This window comes from Phyllopteryx taeniolatus, chromosome 11 (assembly GCF_024500385.1).
Source record: "Phyllopteryx taeniolatus isolate TA_2022b chromosome 11, UOR_Ptae_1.2, whole genome shotgun sequence".
Classification (NCBI taxonomy): domain Eukaryota; kingdom Metazoa; phylum Chordata; class Actinopteri; order Syngnathiformes; family Syngnathidae; genus Phyllopteryx; species Phyllopteryx taeniolatus.
In genome coordinates, this window is record NC_084512.1 from 18,402,689 (window position 1) to 18,426,631 (window position 23,943).

Sequence of the window (23,943 nt, forward strand, 5' to 3'; positions counted from 1 at the left end):
CGAGAGTGTTGTATTTTATCAGACACCTGCTGGAGAATGGGCAGGCGGCACTCTGGCCCTCCCACCACATTGGTGAGTGATTGTTAATGAATGGAGAACAGTGGGTTGACTAGTACCCGTAGTACATTTCTAGCATTGTGTGTATGTGTGTGCGTGTGTGTGCGTGCATTCCACAGTGGGTCACAAAAGTTCAACCTCACAGTCACTGAGCTGATGACGGTCTCATGACTAGAAAAGCTCATACAAACATACAAAACAGACTTAAATGTCACAATAAGAACAATAATAACAAGAATAATAGTAATTATACCTTTAAAAGGGACTTAAGGACACTTAACAATAACTCATGGATGTGGAAATTAGATATGGTTATAATGAAGAGGGGTATTACATGGAGGCAAACAATAAATTCATATTTTTGAAGATTAAACCTACATCTACTTCTACAAGCCCAAAGATCTTCTGGAACTGATTGGAGTTTTCTTTTGCTTATTGACTACTCACAAAAAGTTAGGTATATTTGGTTTGTTGGGTGACATTTCAGGATTCAACTAAAATGCACAATAACCTTTCCAGGTGAACTTAATTTGACCTTCTCTAAACTTTTCAATGCACGTCTTACTGTTTAATGTTTCTGTACATTTTTCACAACGACCAATACATTTCCAAGGGTGTCTGTCCACTTCTGTGCTTTTCTTTGACTCTTCCAGTCTATGCGGCAACTTGCTGATGACCTGTCCTGTGACACTATAAGCTCAGCAGCCACTTCCCTCCGAGAACATCCTGTTGAAGCCTGACCCATGAAAGGATTTTTCAAATAATCTCTAAAAATGTGATTATTATTATTATTAATGTGTATACATTTAAAATTGTAAAAATTGTCTCGTAGATCTATAAATGGTCATGCATTTCAACAAAGATGCCTCAGTAATCTTGTGTCGGATTTTCAAAATCAATGGAGTTCTTTAGATATTCTCAAAAGATTATTATTGTGTGTACATTTTATTTTAAGACTGAGTGATCATACATTGGACTTCACAGTAACTAGCTCTGTCATCTTGAGTTTGATATCATTCAAAATCATTAGCTATTCTGAAATAGGCCCTACAAGTTTGAAGACGATCAGATGAGTGAAAAATGTATGTTCCCCCTGAGAATTCCTGAAACAATCCTCTATTGGAGAAATAATGGTTAAAAAACACTGTGGTAGGAGAATGCTGAAAAGGGACATTTGTTGATTTTAGCTCACATTACCATTTTGTGTTGGATATCATTCAAAATCGGTAGGGATCTTGAGCTCATAATAGCTTGGGGAAGGTTTTTTGTGTCTATTGTACCACTAATAACAACCCTATAGGCAGAATCACATGTAGCCTATATATTTTGAGGGGAAGACAAAAGCAATTTTATTAAACCATAGCTGGGGATATCTTTAACTAGAATCCTCACAAAACAAAGCAAAGAGGACGTTTCATGTCAAGTATTCATCAAAGCAATTATCTTGTTGACACTGCCTTAAAAGTTCCAAAAATGCCAGTTCAAAACCACAATTGATGTTTGCTTACCGTCAGGCATCCCATTAGGCTTTGCTCAAAAGGTCGCTGGAAGGCTCGGGGATCTCCACACCAGTCGAGCAGCTCTGTGGCCGCCGAGTGGAAGTTGGCCGGGTTCTGTAAGTGCTGTGCAAACACACAGAACCATCAGAAACAAAGGGAAATGATGTTATTTCCCTGCTTTCTCACACGAATTGTAAAAACAGTTGGAACCAATGACTGTTTTCAGCCTCACGCTCATCCTCCTGTTGATTCCAGGTCTTGTATTTCTGCGTGACCCTGTGAGGACCTTGACTGTGTCCAATATACGCCCACTCGACGCGCCACTGCATTGTGGGAAGAAGATCACACCCTCAGCCACAATGGTGCCAGTGTTTCTAGTTAATCTCTGTTGGCGACGGCCAGCCATCACCCTCACAGCCCGCACCCAATCTTTTCCACCAAAATCCTCCTTCCCCGTTCTTGTCTTTCTTCTCCAGAATGTAACAGAGCCTGAGCACCAAAAGCCTACTGGCTGGCTTGTGCCTGTGCATAAAGCAAACAACCTATGTCCTGGCAGCCATGTGTGCACACTCCATCGCCGATGGATGTGTGTTGTCTAATCTCTTTCAGTGTCTGTCAGTCTCTCTCTCGCTTGTTCGCAGAGGCCCAAAACAGTCAAGTCTTTTCTTCTCACTGTCTGAAGGCTACTCTAGCTGGCAGGACACAATAAGAGGTTTTAAAAATTGGGCTCCCTTTCTTTGCGGCTCAGGAGGTTAATAGCTCCGAAACGACACAGAGCCACGGCGAGATTGAGCCCACTTGAAAGCATTTATTATGCTCATGGGGAGCCGGAGTGCGTTGTTTTGTGAGTTCCTGCAGAGAAGGTAGAAGCATTGTCCTTCGGGGCCAACGAGAGGTGACGGTTCCTGAAAGGGCGGCTTTTTTGCGTGTAACAAAAGGGCCCCCCGCAGCACCCGCCCAGTGAGAAAATCTCTACAAACTTCCATCGATATCATGAGCCTTGAGAAGGAAGGCCTTGAGTGACTCATCGTTTGTGATTGCCACGGCTCACTTGCCCAGTGAGCCTGTTTTACATGAGTGATATGAGGTGGCATCACCGCCGCTTGATGGGATGCGCATCAGCCTCCGGCACCAGAGGAATTCGAGCTAGTTGCAGCAGGGGCCTGTCTGCTTGCATGCGAACTCACAGCTCCTTTTGCTGCGACATGCTCACCACTGCCGCTCTGCCTGACAACATGGGCTCCGGTGTGAAGGGAAGGACAGCGGCGAGGGAGGACGGGGCTGCTCTTGTTGCCGTTCCGGGTTGGGTGAGGACAAGGGGGAGGTAGGGATAAGCGAGCGCAGCAGTGCTGCTACAAATTCCCCCACAATGAGCTGATGGACTGATTCCTTCTGAGGCTTGAGACAAATCAGTCAGCTCACTGCCTACTTGACTGCAAAGTCAGTTCAGTGAAGTTTTTATTGTAAAAATTGATCATGGTTGTAGATGACAAGAATCTTCCAGATTTTTTTTTATTTGCATTCCAATATTCAAGCGGATGACAGCACAATTTGAAGATAGATTGTCTACCTTGGAGTCACTGATGGTATCGCGGCTTACTTGCCTGACTTCTGTGCAGGTAGCGTGGGTTCAACTACCACTCTGTGATGGTGTGACTGTAAGTGTGAATGGCTGTCTATGTGAACCCTGTGATTGACTGGAGACGAGTCCATGCTGTAGTCCAAAATCAGCTTGGATAGGCTCCATCTTCCCATGACCCTGAACAGGGTAAGTGGTATAGAAAATGGATAGATGCATACTGTAGATGCTCTACCTACTGAAGATGCTGGTAAAGTCCAGTTTTATCTACTCATCAATCATTTGCAGCATGGGAGTTAAGCGCTGTATCGTCATAGCAGAAAGTCACCAGTTCAATTACAACATGGATCCCTCTGAAAGCTCAACTTTGTGGTATTTCTGTGGGTTTTCTCCAGGTAGTCTGGTTTCCTTCCTCTACTAGCAAAAACATGTTCCAGACAGCTTTCTTGGCAAAGGCGATGACAAGAGATCTGGAACTGGTCTCTGGTACCCTGGGTGGGACACAGTTGCCACCCATTGCTCCTCAGGGATGGGAGTAAATTCAGACATTGACAAATGACCACCGGTAACTCCATGGCTCGCTAGGTGTATACACACAGCTGATCAGCGTGAATGATTGTCTGTCTTAATGTGTGCTGTGATTGACTGGCAACCAGTCAAGGGTGTAGTCCGTCTTTTGCCCGAAGTCAGTTGGGATAGGCTCCAGCTCACCCTGGCTCTAAACAGGATAAGTGGTAAAAGGATAGATGGATGGATGCTGTAATTAGTGAGATACTGGTGAAGCACAATTGCCTCACAGCAGGAAGGTCACTGTTTCAATTCCAGTATGGATCTCTCTGAGGTCGTCTTGTGTGGGTTTTGTCCAGGTACTCTGGTTTCCTTCCTTCCAAAAACATGGTGCAAACTGCTTCATTTACCAAGGTGCTGACAAAAGATCTGGAACTGGTCCCTGACAATGCTACTCCCCACTATGGGGGTAAATTAAGAAGATGACAAATGACCACAAATGACATAAATCTGTGCCCTGTGATTGACAAGCGACCAGTCCACAGTGTAGTCCAATTATTGCCCGAAGTTAGCTGGGATAGACTGCAGCTTCCCATGACATGACCGTGAAGAGGATAAATGGTAATGAAAATGGATGGATGAATACTAAGTGGAGCCACTCAGCCACTTGAAGTGTGGTGGTTAAGCACTGCTGCCTCACAGCAAGGAACTGGTCACTGGTTCGAATCCAGGTAGTGTACTGTGTACTGTGTACACACTAATCTTGTGAATTCGTTGTGAATGACTGGTGACCACTCCAGAGTATAATCTGTCTTTTTGCCCATGGTCAGCTGGGATAGACTCCAGCTTCCCTGTGACCCTGAACAGAATAAGTGGTATAAAATGGATGGATGGATATCAACTTGTTAAAACTGAAATGTGAGATACTGTTTTGTATGTATTACAGTGGGACAGAAAGCCCAAACAGCACCACTTTTTGACAACTTTACATAAATATACAGTATGTTCTAGGGTTAGGATGGAATCAAACATTTTGTTTTACTGAGATTGGGAAGGGAACAGGAAGATCAGGCATCATTTTAAAAGGAGCACTGTGCCATTGCTCTGCTGTTTAATTTAATGGTGGGTTACAGTTTCCCACAGGTATGATGTCATGCTGTTATTAAGGAGACTGTTCCAAGCCAAACCAAACTCGCTTTGTGGAAATGTGAGAAACACCAGTGGCTTTTCCCCCAAACCACAACAGCACCCCGCTGGCAAACAGAGAGTACATTCTGACACATGAACTCAGCTTTGGGTGTCATTCCCACCAAAAGTGTGTCAGGATGCTGACGTTGAGATTTAGGCAAATTCAAGGGCACCTCTGATGATGACAGAGGGTGCTCGGGGGGCGCTTAGGGGAAAGTGGGGGAGGCACAAAGGCTAAAAGCCCGATAATGCATCGACCAGAGGCTTGGCCTCACATGTTGAGAGATAGAAATGATCACGCCCACACAGTAAACAAATAAGCCTACAACCTGCCAACCAGTCAGCTCTTACTGACTGTTTATCACAGAGGCGGTAGCCCTGGGTCACGTCTGACTGTCTGAGTGTGTAAAGTGAACAAAAGCACACGAAGAACATGTCAAGAGCAGGATACAAAAGGAAAACAACGGTCAATTGAGGTCAAACCTGTTTGATGCACTGCAGCCTGTCATTGGTCTGCTGGATGTGCCGGTCCATGGATGGTAGCGTGTTCATGTTGGCGCTTCTACCGGGACGCCATGAAACTTCGACCGTTGATCTGCAAAATAAACAGAGACACTTCTTTTAGGGCATGTTGCTGTCAAGTCAAAAATGTAAAATGTATGGACGAAAGTAGTGGGAAACACTTCTATGCCCTGTCATAGATGACCACAAAGTGTCCTACCAAATTGTTTATAATACTATGTACCACTTTGAAACTGGACTATTGAACAACATACTGCAGATAAAAGGCAAAGTAGGCACAAGTAACAAGGAAAATAAACATGGATGCAGTCGACTGGAATACTGATTGTCTTAACAGCAAGATAAGTCATTGACCGTGTGGTAAGATTCATCTGAGAGACTGTTTTTGTGCTTTAGTGATGCTGTTTTGGTTAGCAACAGAGTTCAAATGCGCTAAGCACATCATTCTTTAATTTCCTGTGTGAGTGATAGTCTATGAACTGAGAAATTACAGCAACTTTTGATGGGAAAAGGGAGGCGAGCAGCAAAGTGAACTAGGGGGTTAGTACGTCTGCATCACAGTTCTGAGGTTCAGAGATTTAATCTCAGCTCTGGCCTTCCTGTGCGGTGTTTACATGTCCTCCCTATGCTTGTGTTGGTTTTCTCTGGTTTTGTACTTCGGCTTACTCCCACATTCCAAAAACATGCATGTTAGGTTCACTGAAGACTCTATTAGTGTCCATAGGTGTGAATGTGAGTGTGGATGGCTGTTTGTCCATACTGAATGTGCCCTGGGATTGGTTGACGACCAATCCAGGGTGAACACCAGCTCTCACCCAAAGTCAGCTGGGTTAGGCTCTAGTTCCCACTCGACCCTAATGAGGACAAGCGCTATAGAAAATTGATGGATGGAAAAGGGAGGTGTTTATTCTTCTCAAGTAGACAGTGTTTAAATGGGGCGCTACTAGAGGGACGGAGAATATTTGAGGATATACAGCATGTAGTGTAAATGTTAAACAAAATAATTTTACAACATAACAACGATGAGCATATTAAACATACTGTGGATCTTACACATAACAATGAAGCACATCAGCTTTGAACATGCTTAAAAGAACACCTCCCAGTCAAGCCTAGAAGACGAGAGAATTTTTTCACCCACTCTGTCGCATGCTCATTCGCTCTGACCAGCTCTGAAAAATGGGTTAAATCAGGATTAAGAGGCATCGTGCTGCTTTGGTAGTGAGACCTCTGTCCCTCGCCATCCCAATGTATTTATCTCACCGCAGATTCCTCCACACAAAAGGTGAAACCACAGGTGGTAGCAGGGGTGGATGGGCAAGGCTATAGTGTGAGTGTGCGTGTTCTAGAAAGCTGCTCGGTACTGATAAAAGGCTTCTTTATACTCTCGCGGACGGCGACTACGCTGACGGCACTGCGGCTGTCCCTCGCGCAATTTGCCTTTATACAACCCACGCGCGCAGTTTTGAAAATGTACTGCAGTTCACCTCCAGGTCGGGGGTGTCGCTACGGCTGGTATTGGCTAGGACACTACGGGGTGGAGTTTCCTCTGCATTTTTTTGGCCATTTCCAGTAGCCATTTTTACTTTACTTTCAGTAACAAGGAACAAAGCAACAATGGCGACCGTGGAACAAAGTCTACTAGAACAAATGGACCTAGATGACCAGATGATACGTTTAATTATGCTGCAAAATCGACCGAGAAGGCGGCGGCGTAGATGGTATGTAGAACCAAGGGGCACGCTGAGTACGTCATCACAGCATGTGACTAAAACGGACCACGAGAGGTGATCTCCGACGCGCAGCAAATATTTTTGCCGTGTGCGCGTCAAGCTACGTAGAGGGGCCGCGCAGGCCGATTCGTCGGACACGTGATGCGTTGTCGGCCGCGTGACCGCGGGAGTATAAAGAGGCCTAAAGGCTCCCTCAAGACCCTCCGCGGTGACAAACTGCAGATGCTCAGCCAGCAAAATGTTCCTGTGTGGTGAGTTGATCTTCCCGAAATGTGCACTCTCTCACTAACAGGTATGTAAACATAATAGCTCCAGTCCTCTTCTTTGATTGTGTGTAAAGGTAAGGCTTCAAAAGAGCACTCGCAGAAAGAATAAGAGTGTGTTACTAATCCTCCAAGCTAAGTGGAGTAGAATCACCCACACTGCATTTAGAACATCTTAAACATTAAGTAGAATGTGGTCAAACGGAGGGAGGGAATGCTATTTTCCTCCAAGCCTACATGTGATATGATGATGCTGCCTTCACTGACCATCTGTGGAAATCACCCCACAAGGCCCAAACTTCACGCCACTCTGACACGACACCCGTGGCCTACTTCCGCTGTCCCGCAGTGTCACCTGACATCCAGTAGATGTCTCCCTCTTCTGGTGCAGTTCAGGCTTCATTCACACATCATACCGCAGAGTGAGTAGTAGTTCAGAGGAGGGACCCTTTAAGCCCTAACAAGCGCTACAAATCCCCCACAGTCAGTTCTGCGGCCCACAAGCGAGGCACGCTCGAGCCAGCCGCCGGCCGCCTGCCTGACCTTGTGGCTATTGATTAACTGCTCCTCCACTTCATCAGCTGTCGCAACACATACAAAGGTACTAGTGCAGAGAACAGTGTCGACGGGGAACGTGAACACACCTCTGTGGACAATACCAGGTTTTTCTGTTGTTATAAATTTACACCATCTTTCTAAAAAAATTATAACAATTGGTCTTAAAACATATTATTAAACTGTAAAACACAAAAACACTGTCCTGTGATTGGATGGCGACCAGTCCAGGTTATTCCCAGCCTCTCACCCAAAGTCAACTATCAACGAATAATAATAATAATTTTTAAAAATGACATGCTGGCGGCACGGTGATTGACTGGTTAGAGCGTCAGCCTCACAGTTCTGAGGACCGGGGTTCAATCCCCGGCCCCGCCTGTGTGGAGTTTGCATGTTCTCCCCATGCTTGCGTGGGTTTTCTCTGGGCACTCCGGTTTCCTCCCACATCCCAAAAACATGCATTAATTGGAGACTCTAAATTGCCCGTAGGTGTGAATGTGAGTGCGAATGGTTGTTTGTTTGTATGTGCCCTGCGATTGGCTGGCAACCAGTTCAGGTTGTACCCCGCCTCCTGCCCGATGATAGCTAGGATAGGCTCCAGCACGCCCGGAACCCGAGTGAGGGGAAGCGGCTCAGAAAATGGATGGATGGATGGAAAAAATGACATGCGTGATACTGGAAGCAATATCTATGTATTCATGAGCAAGAATAAAAAAAGGTCTTGAACAACTTTAAAGAAATTACATATACAAACAAAATTGCAAGTTCTGTGCTTTGTCGCTGCTGTTTTGATTAACAACAGAGCATATCCATCCATCCAGTCATCATATCACTGAAAACATATTTATATGTTATAAAACACCAACTGCCAAACCAAAATGTTGTCCTTTGGTGCTGTTGTTTTGGTTAGCAACATCAAAAGTCCTCAGCAGTTAACACTTTACCCTATTTTGTTTTCTCGTGTGAACAATAGTGTCTATGAAGTGAAATCGTTGCAGTTACTACCTGTTTTTTTTTCCACATGAGAAAAAGAGAGGCAGGCATTTATTTGCCTCTAGACGGTGACACACTTTATGATGAAAATCCTGTATCTCCCTTCAAAATAGCCTCCATTCACTTGGAATTGAAGACGAGCGAAGACGCACTGCGCTGAGAGAAAGCCAATCGCGTCACTTCGTTTTGATCAAACAAGTGGTTCATGTCAATTTGTTTTCTGTTTGGTAATTTGCTCCTCTCCTTCACACAGGCACACCTTTTATTCATTCTGGAAAAGACCAAGCTCGAAGATCTTATCCAGGGAAAATGTGCAAATGTCCAAAATCAATAAACACAACTGAGCGGGTTGCCTGAGCACCTAACCCCATCACTCACGGGAAGTTGCATAATGTGAGCCCCTCCCCACTGCATGTTTACCTTGTAAATAGCCAGCAATAACAAACACGCTAATCTGTCCTATCATCACAGCCAGGGTAGGGGGCGAAAACAAGTTAGCCCACGGTTTCCAGAATTTTCCGTCTTTCTGTCGCGGCTCTTTATTGTCTCCCAAACATCTTAATCAGCTGCACTGAGCAGAGGTGCAAAACAAAGGATTACACATCCAATTATGCTGCGACAGCAGGAGGAGGAGGAGGCCTGACTGAAAATACACAAAACAAAACTTGACATTTTTGGAAGCTTCTTTCTCTTCCCTGAGTAAATTGCATAGAAGGTGGGGTGAAAAAGAAGCACAATAATGTGAAACGCACCAAAGACACACAAGCATTCAAGTTAATGATAACCTGCGTCTCACTACAGTATGAGGCTGAGGATTTATCGCCGCTGCTTAGCTAGCAAGTTCAAACTGCCAGACTTTGCTGCTTATAGTTTAAAATCAACAGTTTAAAATGATAGTAGCAACATAAACTTGACTGATCACTGAACTCAGCTATCTAATCCAATACCCTTGAAACTCAATCTTGATCTTGTTATTCTTGTGTGCCAAAAAGGTTCCAGGACCTGTGTCACAAATGATATACAGTGGTACAAACAATGCAAAACACCACTGATATTCTAACAGTAAGCATCGATAGTTGTGGTTTTAGACCCCTTTAAGCAACGGATATTTAAATACAAACAGTGTAGCAACACATGTAGACAGATAATATAACAATACTCACAGGCATATATTCTTTATCCCTTTGATAAATGACTAATATTACATCTTACTGAGTTACTGACAAGTACTATTCTTCTTCGTTTGTGTTTGCATGGCTGTACTATACTGCCTCCCGGTGGCCACCAGATGGAAACACCAGAAGGAGCGGCACAATGAATTGGATTGCAGCATTAAATCATGATGCACAAACAGTTTAATTATTTACAATCTATTTATTTTATTACTCTATGATTTATAAAGTACAATTTTATAGAATTGTTTTAAAAAAACAACTTTTTTTTGTTTTTTAAGGGGGCGGCTGTAACGGATGAATGACATTTCCCATCATTTCAATGGGGAATGATGACTTGAGATATGCATGTTATGAGCGTGGTCACGGAAAGAATTAAACTCCTATCTCAAGGCACGGCTGTATTCGACAGAAGGGTGACGATTCATTGCGACATTTGTACCTTTTTCGCCGGAGCTTGCTATTGTTGTTTTTACACCCTTTCGTGATCAAAAAGTCTCTTTAGGTTCTTCTGGGTTGAATTAATTTGCTGTGGTTTTACAGTGTGTGCAGAAATAATCCAGATTTCATTCAGTCTGTCAAGTGTAGAGGGCAGTGATGAAGGATAAAAGCTTATTTAACAAGAAGAAGAAGTGTCAATGCGGCTCTGCGGACACAGCGGGGGATCTTCTCCCCATCCTCTCCTTGCCTACACCGACATGGCCACATCGCTCTGTTTGTCTCGCTCTCTCGCCTCCCACAGACACAGACGCTCCTCTATTCTATAGCCCTCAGACATCATTAGAGGTGCCCAGCACGTCGCTTTTTTTCTCCAGCACCTTCCATTTCCCTCTCTATCATTTTCTTCTCTGGCGAGCCCCCCCGTCCGTCATATCTCAACCCTCCCTCGCTTCCTGGAGGCCCCTGCCATAACAGGAGGTGGAATGGATTCATTTGCTCTAATGTGGTGGGGGCTGCAGCGTGGCACGGCGCAGCGCAGAGCGACACCTTTTCCCTGGGTGCGCGCAGCCGCTGTGTCGGGGCCAGGCGCTTGTGTGCAGTTCATATGTTTTCAAACAGGCCAATCAACACCACTCAGCTGCGACGGCCCTCGTGCTCCCCCGCCTTGTGCCCCCCTCCTTCCTACAGTCTCTGCGCACACGCCATTATCTCGAGTGGAAAACTCCCATGGCCAGACAGTCACTCTCATTGCTTTTATTATCCCTTCTCTACTCCATTCTCCTTCCCCCCCTCACATACAGTAGCTCTCAAGCTGTCGGGATGGACAAAATAATCAATTAATCCATTGTTAAGAATTGTGTTGATTGAGTGGAATTGATTATTGATTAATCGGGTCTGCCACTACTTGGATGAAACCAGGAGGGGCACTGTTGATTCACTCTAGTTTGCAGTATAAAGTAGAAAAAAAAAAACATGCCAACATAGATCTACAGAAGTACGGTGGTACTGTGCCTTGACATATGAGTGTCATTTGTTCCGTGACTGTGCTTGTAACTCAAGTAACTTGTATCTCAAATCAACATTCTTCTTTGAAATGAATGGAAATGCCATCAAAGCGTTCCAGCCCCCCAAAACAACAAAAAAGTACAGCAAAATCAGTATTGTCTCTTTTTTTTGCAGGATCCAGCTACTGTTAACATCATATCATTCTCTATGAACCTCAAAGCTGGCTGATAACCAACAAAAATATCGAGGAAAAAGAAAAAAGTTGACGCGCCATCAGATTTTTCCACGACAGTGAGTGAATGTCACCATTTGTGTATATAATATAGAGTTCACTCCATCTATTCATTCTCCACGAACAAGAAAGTAGTCTGCTAAATAATACACAGATGTATGAACAAACAAAAATCTGATGCGCCAGCATTTTTGTTTCCACATTTGATAGCAGATTTTATTAGCTATTTCTGCTATTTGAGGCACAACCATTCTTCTGCCCCAGAACAAATGGTAGTCCAGTCTGTCTATATCTTAATGTATTACATCATGAAGCTATTGGCTCCTAATGTCTTGCATCATTCTCTAGTACACAGTAAGTAGTAAGCTTACAAACAAATAATACAAATATGCCACGCCACAATGTTTTTTTCACCTCTGAATCCCAAATGGTACTGCCCAGTGCCAAGAGTCATGAAGTTGCCTCCTAAAATACGGACCGACAGACGAACACAAATTATAACAGATCAGTCTTGTCACTCTCATTTATAAAGTTCTTAGAACCCTTTCTAATCCCCACTCTGTTAGCAAAGTAGCAAATAGTCACATGGTACCCTCAGGCCTTAATAAAACACGGTGTCACAGCCGCCAGCCTCGATATAAATGTGCAATGATGCTGTTTGTTTATCTTGTGTTTTAATGTGACAAGCGGCGGAGCAGCGGGCGGCCATGCCCCGCGAGCAGCTGTGATGTGAGCGGCCATGCCCCGCGAGCAGCTGTGATGTGGGCGACATGCGAGCCTCCACGCTCTCTTCTATAAATACGTTGCTTCAGCGGCAGAGCATTGCAGGTATGCGCCACCGCATACCCTTCCCGAGAGTTCCACGAGGTGCCTCCTCTGTTGGTCAATGACAAACATTGTTGCGATACCAGCAATTTAGGGTGCCAACACAGTAAGTATGTCGTGACCAATAATCAGGAGTGCCGTAGGAAATAATCATACAGTGGTGCCTTGAGATACGAGTGACCCGGCTTACGTGTTTTTTGAGATACGAGCAGTCATTCGGCTGATATTTTTGCAATGACTTGCGAGTGCAAACTTGAGATATGAGCGCTGTATGGCAACAGTGAATTCAATTCACTTCACAATAAGCAGCAGTTTGGCAGATAGTGAACAATTTAAAAAAAAAACAACGTTTCAAGCTGTTTAACACCACTCCTAGTGAAAGTATCCTATCAAACTAAACATAAATCAGAATCATCTTCTGAAAGATGATTCTGATTCTGATAAAACAAAAAGAATTATACGTGTATTATTACTGTGCGTTGACTTGAGAACAGCTAGCTTAATGGTAACAAATAATAGAAGACACCACTTCTGGCTAACACTTAGCATCGATATTCATGGTGTTATAACTTTTTATGCTACTGATATTTGAACACAAACGGTGGGACAACACATGTAGACAGACATTGGTAAATGGACTGCCCTTATGTAGCGCTTGATCTACACTATCACAGTGCCCAAAGCGCTTTACAAAGCCTCACATTCACACACACATTCATACACCAATGGGCGCCATGAAAGGCACTGCCAGTAGGGTTGGGCATTGAGAATCGAGAACCGATTGGAACCGAACTAAAGTTCCGGTTCTCCCGGAATCGTTCAAATAAAAAAAATTTCGGTTCCCAGTTTCGATGCCAACAGTCTGCCCACCCCAAATAAAAAGTGGCGAAAACCAACGAAGAAGCGGCAAAAACCAATGAAGAAGAAGAAACCGCACAAAGACGTGCTTGTGCCCAGCGGCAGCGGCGGCAACACAAAATGTCTTAACTTTGTTAACATGAAAGACCAGTTGCGCCAGTGTAACACCTGGAATAAGATTAGATCGTGCAAAGGAGGCTTTTACGATGTGTAGCGTCTGCCTACACCGCGTGGAGCTTCAATTAAGTCAACTCTAAGTCAACTGGGTGAGTGAAACAATAAAATACATGTCTGCCAACATTGAGACAGCTAACAAGGTAAACGGTTTGTTGCACTGTTGCACTGATGGTTCTTAGCGTTTATTTTAGTCTTCAAATCAACGTAAGAGCCGATGAAAGAAAGAAAAAAAAGCTTGTTAACATTGGGCTAAAACTTCACCATAGCAACTTTACATCACAATGATTTGGGAGAAAATTCACATAAACGTCGCAAACACTAACCTTTTACCTCATCGGTGAAAATCAGGAACGGAATCAGCGTTTTATAGCATTTGGTTCCATCCATTTATTTTAAAAAAAAACACCGGTGCCGTATGAAGTTACTTTTCGTGTCAAAATGCTGAGTTCCGGTATGTACCCTTCAAAATAAAAGGCTACAAGATTAAAACAGGAAGTCAAGTTAAAACTTGAACATATAAATCATTTGATGTGATAAAACAGTCCCAAATAACAATTTTAACAATGCTATACTTAACTTTTAGCTGAAACATTAATGAATGAATATTAAATCAATTGGATTAGTTCCACACACACTGCCTTTTAGTCCATAGGTTTGATAGTGATACTGGTTATAAAGAACCCCGAGTCAAATGTTCATTTTAGTCTATGCTGCGGGCTGCTAGGAAAATGGATGTTCATAATTTGGACACCCTTTATTTAAACCATGCAAACTTTTTTTTGACCCAGCCCCCTAAAACAATCGGCATCGAGAATCATTTGGAACCGGAATTGGAATAAGGAACCGGAATCGGAATCGCTCAAATTCAAACAATGCCCTACCCTAGCTGCCAGGCCCACTCTATAAAAAAAAATGACCAACATTACAGCAGCTTACTGTCACAGTACATTAACGATGAAACTATTCTTCTTTGTTTGTGCCTGCATGACTGTATTATACTACCCCCTGGTGGCCCAGGCAGGTACACTGGAAGGAGCAGCACAATGAATATAACTGAAGCATTACATTTTTTTTACACAAACTGTTTCATTCTTTTTACACAAACTGTTTCATTCTTTATTTCTTTAAGTAAATTGAGATGAAAGCATCTTTATTTCAGTATTCATACTTTTTGTGATATTTTTGTTTCTGGTGTGCCGTGAAATCTTTCCAATGTAAAATGGGTGCCTTGGCTCAATAAAGGTTGAGAAACACTGCCATATACGGGCCTCCAAAGACTAAACGTGAGGAACGAAACACAAACGAGAGAGAAAAAAACACAAATTAGAGAGATAGAAGTATTTGGCTTGCGTGTTTAGGCTCTCAACAAAGGTAGTGAACCAAAAACACAGCTAAACCACATCACAAGTACTGCAAACATCATTGATGCTCCGCAGAGATTCTTTTCTAATGCACCAATGTGCACTTGCATGTTGTCTGAAGTGTTGGAGCAGCAAGAGGTCCTGTGATGTTCGGAAATGGAGTCATTTGTGAGCAAAAAACATACAGCTTGAGCATCACATGCCGAAAAATCATCCCGTTGCTGACAACTATAAATACCTGCTGCTGAAGATTGTATGTCCTGGCTGCCACGTACGATTTTCCACCACTAGTCACCAAAAGCTAGATTTCTATCGCTTGAGATGTGAAAGGAAGTGTGTGTGTGTGTGTGTGTGTGTGCATATCTGTTATCATCACACGAGGTCATCACGGAGAGGAGATGAGAGGAGCATGTGATTGACAGTACTGTCTGACATGCTTGCGTAAAACGAACCGTATGGCTGGTTAGTGTACACGCATACATGCGCACGCACACTCACACTCTCTCTCACACACACGCACACATATACATCTACACATTCACACACGTGACTGCCAAACGGGTAAACTGACAAATTCCATGTCCTTCAGTTGCAGCAGCAAAGCGCTGACCCAAATGCAATTAAACATCATCTAGCGGGGTGAGTGTAACACTGACACACACATACATGCGCCTGTATGTCAGTCTGTGTGTGGAAAGTGTGTGCGCGTGAAAGAGAAACACAGCGACGGAGGGTGGGGGGCGAGGGGTGGGTGGGGGCAGAGCGTGAGACTTGACAAAGAGCGAGTGTGGTTCAATGTGCTCAGTAAGCCATGAAATGGTATTGGTGCCATTACGGGGGAGGGGCATAAATATATCTGTGACATGCACTCGGCCATGGTATCTCGGATCTTGTGTGGTTTCACATTCAAAATAATACAGTTCTTGTTTTGACATCGTAATCCCGATATGAGATTGTTTGGGCATCAATAAATATAATTATATAAAATGAGGCTTCAAAATCATGAAAAAACAAGCCGTTGTCTTAGCTCTCAGACACTGGGGGGGGGGGGGGTCTGCTCAGCAATGAAAGCATGCCCCGCTCAACTGTCAATTAAATACCACTTCAACAGCCTGGAAAGATGGATGCCACTTTGTCTAGCATCATTCTTGTTCTTATATTTAACTACATGTTTGCGTAGAAAATATACCCATGAAAAGCCTCTAATCGCTGGAATATATCCCGCCAAAAAACACAGGACTTTTCTCACGCCGCAACAAGATGCTCAAAAGCGCCCACACCACCGTGAAGCACCTTTCCCCCGCGCTGGCAGATAAGTCTTTGACTTTTTTTTTCCCCTGCTCGCTCGTCCGCTTGGCTCTCCGTGATGTGCGCGCACTCACGGCCAACAGCGAGGCGCTCTAAAGCAGCCATGCCGGCGGGCCATGAATCGGAACACCTACTTCAAAATCAGTTATCCTGTGTCGAATCACAGTTAAAGTCAATCGGACTCTTACTTTGGCATAGAACTATAATCCATGGAGGCTTAAAGATTGGTTGAGCAGCATGTCTTGTAAGTAAGTAGTTTATCTACTCAAACACAAAAGGTGCCTTGCTTTAATGAGGCCCACATTCAAAATCAATAGAAGTGCTGCGATGTATTTCAGTTTAAACTGTTTCATCAGGCTCTCGTCAAAAATAAGCTAATTTAAATCAAGTTTTACCAAAGTCTGAGTGCAGAAACAGGTAATTGTGACTGGGAAGTCAAAGGTAGAGCGCCCCCTAGAGGTAAACATGAGGACAAGGACACCGAGACGAAAAGAGCCGCTCGCATCAGCGGGGCAGACAAATCCCAAACAAATCATATTTTCAATCCTCTGACATGGTGAAAGTGTTTAATAAGCTTCGAAGCAGCGAGACCTTCCTGCGTGGGTAGAAGGGGGAGCACGATGCGCTCATTCATCTTCCCGTGCGCGTGTGTGTGTGTGTTTGTTCAATGCGGCATGTCAGCAAGAGGGCACGGGTAGCAAAGAACACAAAAATGTGTGCTCGCTGTGAAAATGAAACCGTCTAATGGCGCACACACGGAGCCGCGCGGCGAGGGAGCGTGTTTACTTGGGATCTCACCATTTGTTACAGAAATACACATAAAAAACAACAACCCCTGGTTAACATTGATTCCGAACATGTCAACATGATGCTTGACAGCGTGCAGAAACACAACACCCAACAAGAAAGTGTGTTTACAGGGTTTTTACACCTATGCTAGGTTCAAGCCAAGAACTTTTCAAGGGAAATACGAAACAAAAGTGACTTTTCCATTGCTTGTAAACAAATGTTTGGATCTCTGGCATGCCAGCCGATTCATTAAGTGTGAAATTAAACAACCAAGTAAATCTTTTGTGGCTCACAGGCTATTTTTGAGAATGTGTTTGTAAGCAAGCCATTCCACACTACTAATTTACATATTAACGGCACCCACTAACAGTTTCTCCACATTGGCATTAACGGCTAGGCTGGGTGAAGATCCAGAGCCACTATCAAGCTTCAGCCAGAGAGTTTCATTGTCTGAAACACTGTCATGTAGAACAGTGATGTTCTAGCCCAGGGAGGGCTATTTTGTGTTTGGTGATGTGTCCATTAACCCCCCCCCCCCCCTAAGAGCTGCCTACACGAGTGAAAATTATTTTTTTGGCTTTATGGGCACTCCCCCCCTCACTCTTCAGCCACCAGTCATCATAGTAACAAAATGCTTACTCACCATAGGCCCAGTATGACATAGGGCTGACCTCAGGCTACTTTTAGCGAGACAATAGAGGGTGTAAAACTTTACGTGACCAAGCCAGTGTTAATCATTTGCCATGCACTCACGGGAATACTCATAGCGGGCACAACCCTGCAGCCTTGCGCTGACCTGTTACCTTGGGCCTCGCGGACTTTGTTAAAGCTATGGCAGAATATCCTCCTCCGGAAGTGATGCGGAATTGGCGAAATTTCTGCTTGACAGGTACGTTTATCACCTATTTTTCAATTAAATGTATATTAAAAAAAACTTAAAACCGATAACATTTCGTGTTATAGTAACACTACGAATAAGTCATGCTAGCAATGTAGCAGCCGTAGCTAATGTCGGCTTGTTTACAGTGCTGATGCTAGCTTAGTATTGCTAGCGCTGCTATTTTGTTGAACCTGGAAATGGGTTTTCTGTGTTCTCTTGTCACACTTGTATAATCACATGCCAATATGAATGGCCATGTTTGAGAATCGCGCACGTTTGTGAGGGACACAGTTTAGGTCACAGACTTGAGGAGGAGGTGAAGTAAGGCTACGTTCAAATCTTTGTAGCAGTTTTAACACAGCTAAGTCCCCCTTCAATACTCTTAAAATGTGACTTAAAATGTTTCCAGTGTTTGGTATTTGTTTTGAAAGGTACTGTTAGAGAATTTTAAGCATTTTCAAGCCCCCTTGGGCATACTGGTTGCAATTTTTTCAACTGGGCTTGCACTGCAGGTACTGTATGTCTGAGGCAGTCCATGACAACATATAAATAGATGGCAAGAGAGAGCAACAAAAAAAATCCACTCACAACATATTACATGTAGTGGGAGGCCAGCCAGGAGGGACATGCAGGGGGAGATAGGAGGGGAAATGGCTGCAGAGCAGGAGAAAGGGGCGGAAAGAGGTTGTCCCTGGGTAATTTGTTCTGGTCCTCTCCCAGAGCAGACACACAAGGAGCAGGTAAACCAATTACAGTGTGACATGAATCACTGAGAGCCACCAGCAGGCACCACTGCACTGCACCACACCGGCTGATGGTACCGAGCTAAAGACTCACGAGTTGGTCAATTGCGAGCCCCACACCACCACCATCAACCTTACTGGCTGCCTTGCTTCCCCTGTTCATGATTGCATTCCATTTATCTTAGACTCTTATCAGTCCGGGAACCATATTTGTGTGGGTTAAGTGGGCTGTTCACAATGGACCCTGCTCGCCTCACTCAGAACAACTCAGTCACAAAAATAACAACTGTGACATTAAACATCATGATATTAAAAACAATCATAATAATAGACAAATAATGAAAACAATTTCAAAAGTCAAATGTAACATTTAACATTCATTCATTTTCTGTACCGCTTATCCTCACTAGGGTCGCAGGCGTGCTGGAGCTGATCCCAGCTATATTTGGGCGGGGGCCGAGGTACACCCTGAACTGGTCGCCAGCCAATCGCAGGGCACATTTAAAAAAACAACCAGTCGCACTCACATTCACACCTACAGGTAATTTAGAGTCTTCAATTAACCTACCCTGCATGTTTTTGGGATGTGGGAGGAAGCCGGAGTACGCGGAGAAAACCCATGCTGGCACGGGGAGAACATGCAAACTCCACACAGGCGGGGCCGGGATTTGAACCCTGGTCCTCAGAACTGTGAGGCAGCTGTGCTAAACACTCAACCATAGCGCCGTAAATTTCAATTATTATTTTAAAATGAATGAAAAACTAATTATTAGATAAAATGTAATCAAAAGAACCGGAAATTGAGACAAAAAGCAAAATTAATGAATAAATATTTTTCAGGAAATATTTATCAAAATTAAAAAAGGGTTATAATCAAAATAAGTGACAATAAATAAATGAACAAATAACACATTATCATAACTAGTATGAATTTTTATTAAATTTATTCATGGTTAGTTTAATTTTTGTCTTGTAAAAAATCTGCTGTGTGCTGCTGTAAAATCTGAATTTTCTCTCTGGGGGATCATTAAATTATTATTATCTTAATCAAAAAAACTGAACTCAAGAAATAATAATACAAATTTAATTTATGTATCCAGCCATTATCAAAATAAAATATTAAAGAACTGACCAGTCACAAAAGTAAAACAATATATATTACTAAATTTAATTACTAAATTGTTCTGTACAATTCATAAAATAGAAAAATACCATAAATTATAAATTAATATTATTATCAAATTACTTATTAATATACACCCACAAAAAAAATGAATACAATAATAATAGTCAACAAAAATATTTTTATTAAAATATAAAAAACATTCAAATGAATATAAATAATGATAAACACATTATTAATACATACAAATGTCCAATGTCCAAAAAATGACCAATTGAAAACATCACAAAAGTGTAAAAATACAAATGTGGAAATCTACCCTTTTTGAGGTTGGAATTTTGAATTGTTTCAGTAAGGGTTAAATAAAGCTGGACAGGTGTGTCCCTGGGTAACATTGCTGCAGGTTAAACCATTCTTTTTGAAAAGTACTTTTTAGCATGCGTCCAGTGGGGAAGAATGTGAATTGAGTTGCCCACTGCTCCAGTATGTCACTAATGTTGTGTGCTTGCTGTATTATGGCTTAAACACAAAGGTCAAGTTAACAATAAAAAGGGTCTTAAGTCTGAATGTCAGCTTCCAATGGGTATCAAAGGTAGAACGTTGAGGGTGGGTGGGGGGGACCTTCTCTACGCGTTTGCTCAACAAAGCCTTAGCAATTATTTTCATTTTCCTTAATCGCCAAACGGCTGTCACGGGCAAAGTCGTGTCGCGCAAACGCCACCGGCTACGCCTCAGAGGAGCAGGAAACAACTTGTAAATAAACAATCATCTGCGGTGGGGGGGACGGAGTCCCTGTCTTCTCCTAATCCTCCAGTTGATGCTAAACTGACAGGAGCGTGGTGAAAGTCTGCGGCAGAATGGTGAAGAGAAGAGAATGAATTTGACAAGAGTGGATTAGATATCACACTCAGCTCTATTTGAGGTGGCCTTATTGTTGTAGATTCAGGAGGGGTAAACATTTGATGAAGGGCCTTACGACGCTTCCGAAAGAGCCAAGGATAAAGACGGTGGCGGGCGGGTGAGCAGGTGGGATTCAACAGATGTGGAGGGAAGGGCAAAGTGGTGCCCCCTCGCCCGTTGTGTGCGTTTGCCAAAACTGCACGCTCAGTGGGCAAACGCAACAGCGGCAAGACACAGTTGGCAGACATTAGTGAACATGCTAAATGTTGCCCCTTGACATTAATCAGATCCTTTTCCCGTTTAACTTGCAGAGGAAATTGTGTTTTCATAACTAGTTGCATGTCGTTTAGCGGGAATATGCAAAGAAAATATAAAAGAATAAAATAATTTTCTCAACTGTCAATCCACTACTATGGCCTGGAGAAATTGATGCTACTTTGTCAAGCATCTTTTTCCATGCCTACACATACTGTAATTACATGCTTGAGCTGCAAAAATAATGTCCGCTTAAAGCCTCCCGTGGCGACCAGGTAGTCGCAGAGATTTTCCACACCGCAACAACGATGCGTTCAAAAGCGGCCACAACAGCACGAAGCCCCTGTCCACATGCTGGCTATGGCTTTTAACTTTTTCCCCCCTCGCTCTTTAACGACTCACACATTTTCAAGGATGTTTGCACAGAAGTTGTGCTTGGACCAATGAAGTTTAATAACAAAATGAGTATCTTTCTTTCAAGATTATACAAAACCTACTAAAGCTAATGTGCCGCAAACAATAGAGCTGTGGGGCATGGGCCAAGGATAAATCTATCAAAATTAGGGTGTTCTTTCACTTGTAAAACAGGGCATTTCTCAACATTTTCCTTTTATTTCTCTGTCAATAAATCATGAGTCAATGACCAAAGTCTGTGTTTGATAGCAGGATTATGCAAATGCAACTTTAATCTATGTCACATTTGCAGAGGGGTATGGCTAAAGGAGAATTTTTGAGGTGATGTAGGATTTTTTTCCTCCCTATTGTTTACAGTGTTCCCTTGAGATACAAATGACCCGACATACGGGTTTTTCGAGATACGAGCCGGCAATTTTTTGCTTTGACTTGCGAGCGCAAACTTAAGATAGGAGTGCTGTATAGGGGCAGTGAACTCAACTAACTTCACAACAAGCAGCAATTCTTTGAAAAAGAGGCTTCAATCTGTTTAGTTTAGTTTACTGTCAAACTAAACCTAAAAACAAATAATTATATCTGTATTTAAAACATCAAAACAACTTTGCCTTAAGAAGGCCCCTACTAGCTTAATGCTAACAAATTATGGAAAAGACCATTGACAGGCTAACACTTAGCATCAATAGTCGCAGTGTAACTACTTAAGCAACATATATTTGAATAAAAAATAAATCACGAAGCACAAACGGCTTAATTCTTTACATTCTACTTAATTATGTTATTAGTCTGTTTTTATAAAGTAGAATATTATTGAGTGCTATTTTCCTGATTAAAAATACTTTACAAAAACATTTCTTGTTTTTCGGGGAGGCTGGAACGGATCAGTGGTATTTCCATTCATTTCCATGGGTAAAGATGATTTGAGATACGAGTATTTTGAGTTAAGAGTATGGTCAGGGAATGAATTGAACGTCTATCTCAAGGCACCACTGTACTTTTAAAAGTCATTATTATTTCGGTTTGTTAACAAAAACTACGTGAGAATTTTCATGGAAGCGTTGGGCACAGGAGAATGGAAACATTTTTGCAGTAATTGTATTCCCCATTTTTGTCGAATGCAGTCAAATACAGCCATATGTAGGACATTGCTGTACATTTTGTTGCTGATCCAAATTACGATTGGTGGACATCTTCTCTCCATCACACCCAATGCACTTTCTTCTTGCATTTCAGCCCATTATTCCCCCGCCCCCCCATCTCTCTATTGTCTCACTTCCATCTCCACCCTCTTCATCCTCGGTCCCCTCTCTTCGCTCTTTCCACCACCCTCACTCCATGTTCCCTCCCTTTCTCCCTCCCTCTCCATTCCTCTGGCCCTAAAACCAGCCCCTCGGCCGCCCGCATGTGCTCAGATGGCTGTTACCATGACAACCCCCTTCTTTCAGCTCTGGCAAAAAAAAAATATAAAATAATGAAGACAATGTGTTTTCCATTTAGATGAGTTTTCAGGGGCGGTGGGGAGATATGGAGTGTCCATCTTGCCTCCTCTTTCACAGCGGAGGAAATGTAATTAAAAAAAGAGAGCTTTCTAACTCTGCCTCTTTCTCTCCATCCGTCTGTCTGTCTGACTGACACCCCGCGCCTCCTCGCACGATAGCAGCTTGTAACGCAGCCGTCTTGTAAAGTGAGCTCACTGTTGTGACCACAGTCAGGGAAAGCAGCAGGGAAAACGTCTGGCAACAAACAAATGCAGAGGAAATGCTGCAAAAGGCACAGAGCGGCAGGTAGAAAATGAGAAAACTTCTTTGCGCCGCAGCAGGCAATTTCTCTATTGATCGATTACGCAGCACAATGAAAGGCACGCTCGTAAAATAATGAGGTTTAGTTTGAGAGTTTTACGGGGGATGAAAGATGAGCATTTCGCAGCATCACGCTCCAGGCCGGGAATAAATGCCGTGACCGGTGGAGCCTTTGTTTTGCAGATGATTAACTTACACACAGCACAAGCAAGGCTAAACACTTGTTTTATACTTTAAAGATTAGACCCAACAGGGGGTGAATTTAGATGCAGCAACCACAAAAGTAAAGCAGGGGTGGGGGGTTTAATAGTTGTTCTATTTGGCTATACTAAATTCTAGGCTTTACACGATCAGGATTTTTGGGGCCGATCACCAAGTTTAAAAAAAAATAATAATAATCACAAGATGGAGCAATGTGTCCATTTACATGACTTGTTCATTTATTGTATATACTTGTGTACTGTGTACTTAGTACTGTATCCATCCATCCATCCATTTTCTGTACCGCTTATCCTCACTAGGGTCATGGGCGTGCTGGAGCCCATCCCAGCTCAAAATTATTCTCTAGCAAAAGTTAAAACATCAATGGCCTCTAGTGGGCATTCAAGGATTGGCCACTGACATAAGTTTAGGTCAGATCAACATTACAACATGACAGTAATAATGGGTGCTAACTTACTGTAATTAAATTACTTTATTGCAATTAAATTACTTTAATAAATACTGTTAACATGGTTACTCTAACTTTCTCACTGTTCGGGCTATATG

The 23,943-nt window shown here is 43.0% G+C and overlaps 1 protein-coding gene across 2 annotated transcripts in view; it reads right to left on the reverse strand.

The window, feature by feature from the left end:
- zmiz1a (zinc finger, MIZ-type containing 1a) overlaps positions 1-23,943 on the reverse strand; it is a 176,944-nt gene that overhangs the window by 35,058 nt on the left and 117,943 nt on the right. For both annotated transcript variants that reach the window (XM_061789374.1, XM_061789376.1), the window contains 2 exons: positions 5,314-5,425; positions 1,566-1,679 (listed from right to left, as the gene is read on the reverse strand). In XM_061789374.1, the coding sequence (XP_061645358.1) occupies positions 1,566-1,679; positions 5,314-5,425 (226 nt within the window). The remainder of the gene's footprint in view (positions 1-1,565; positions 1,680-5,313; positions 5,426-23,943) is intronic.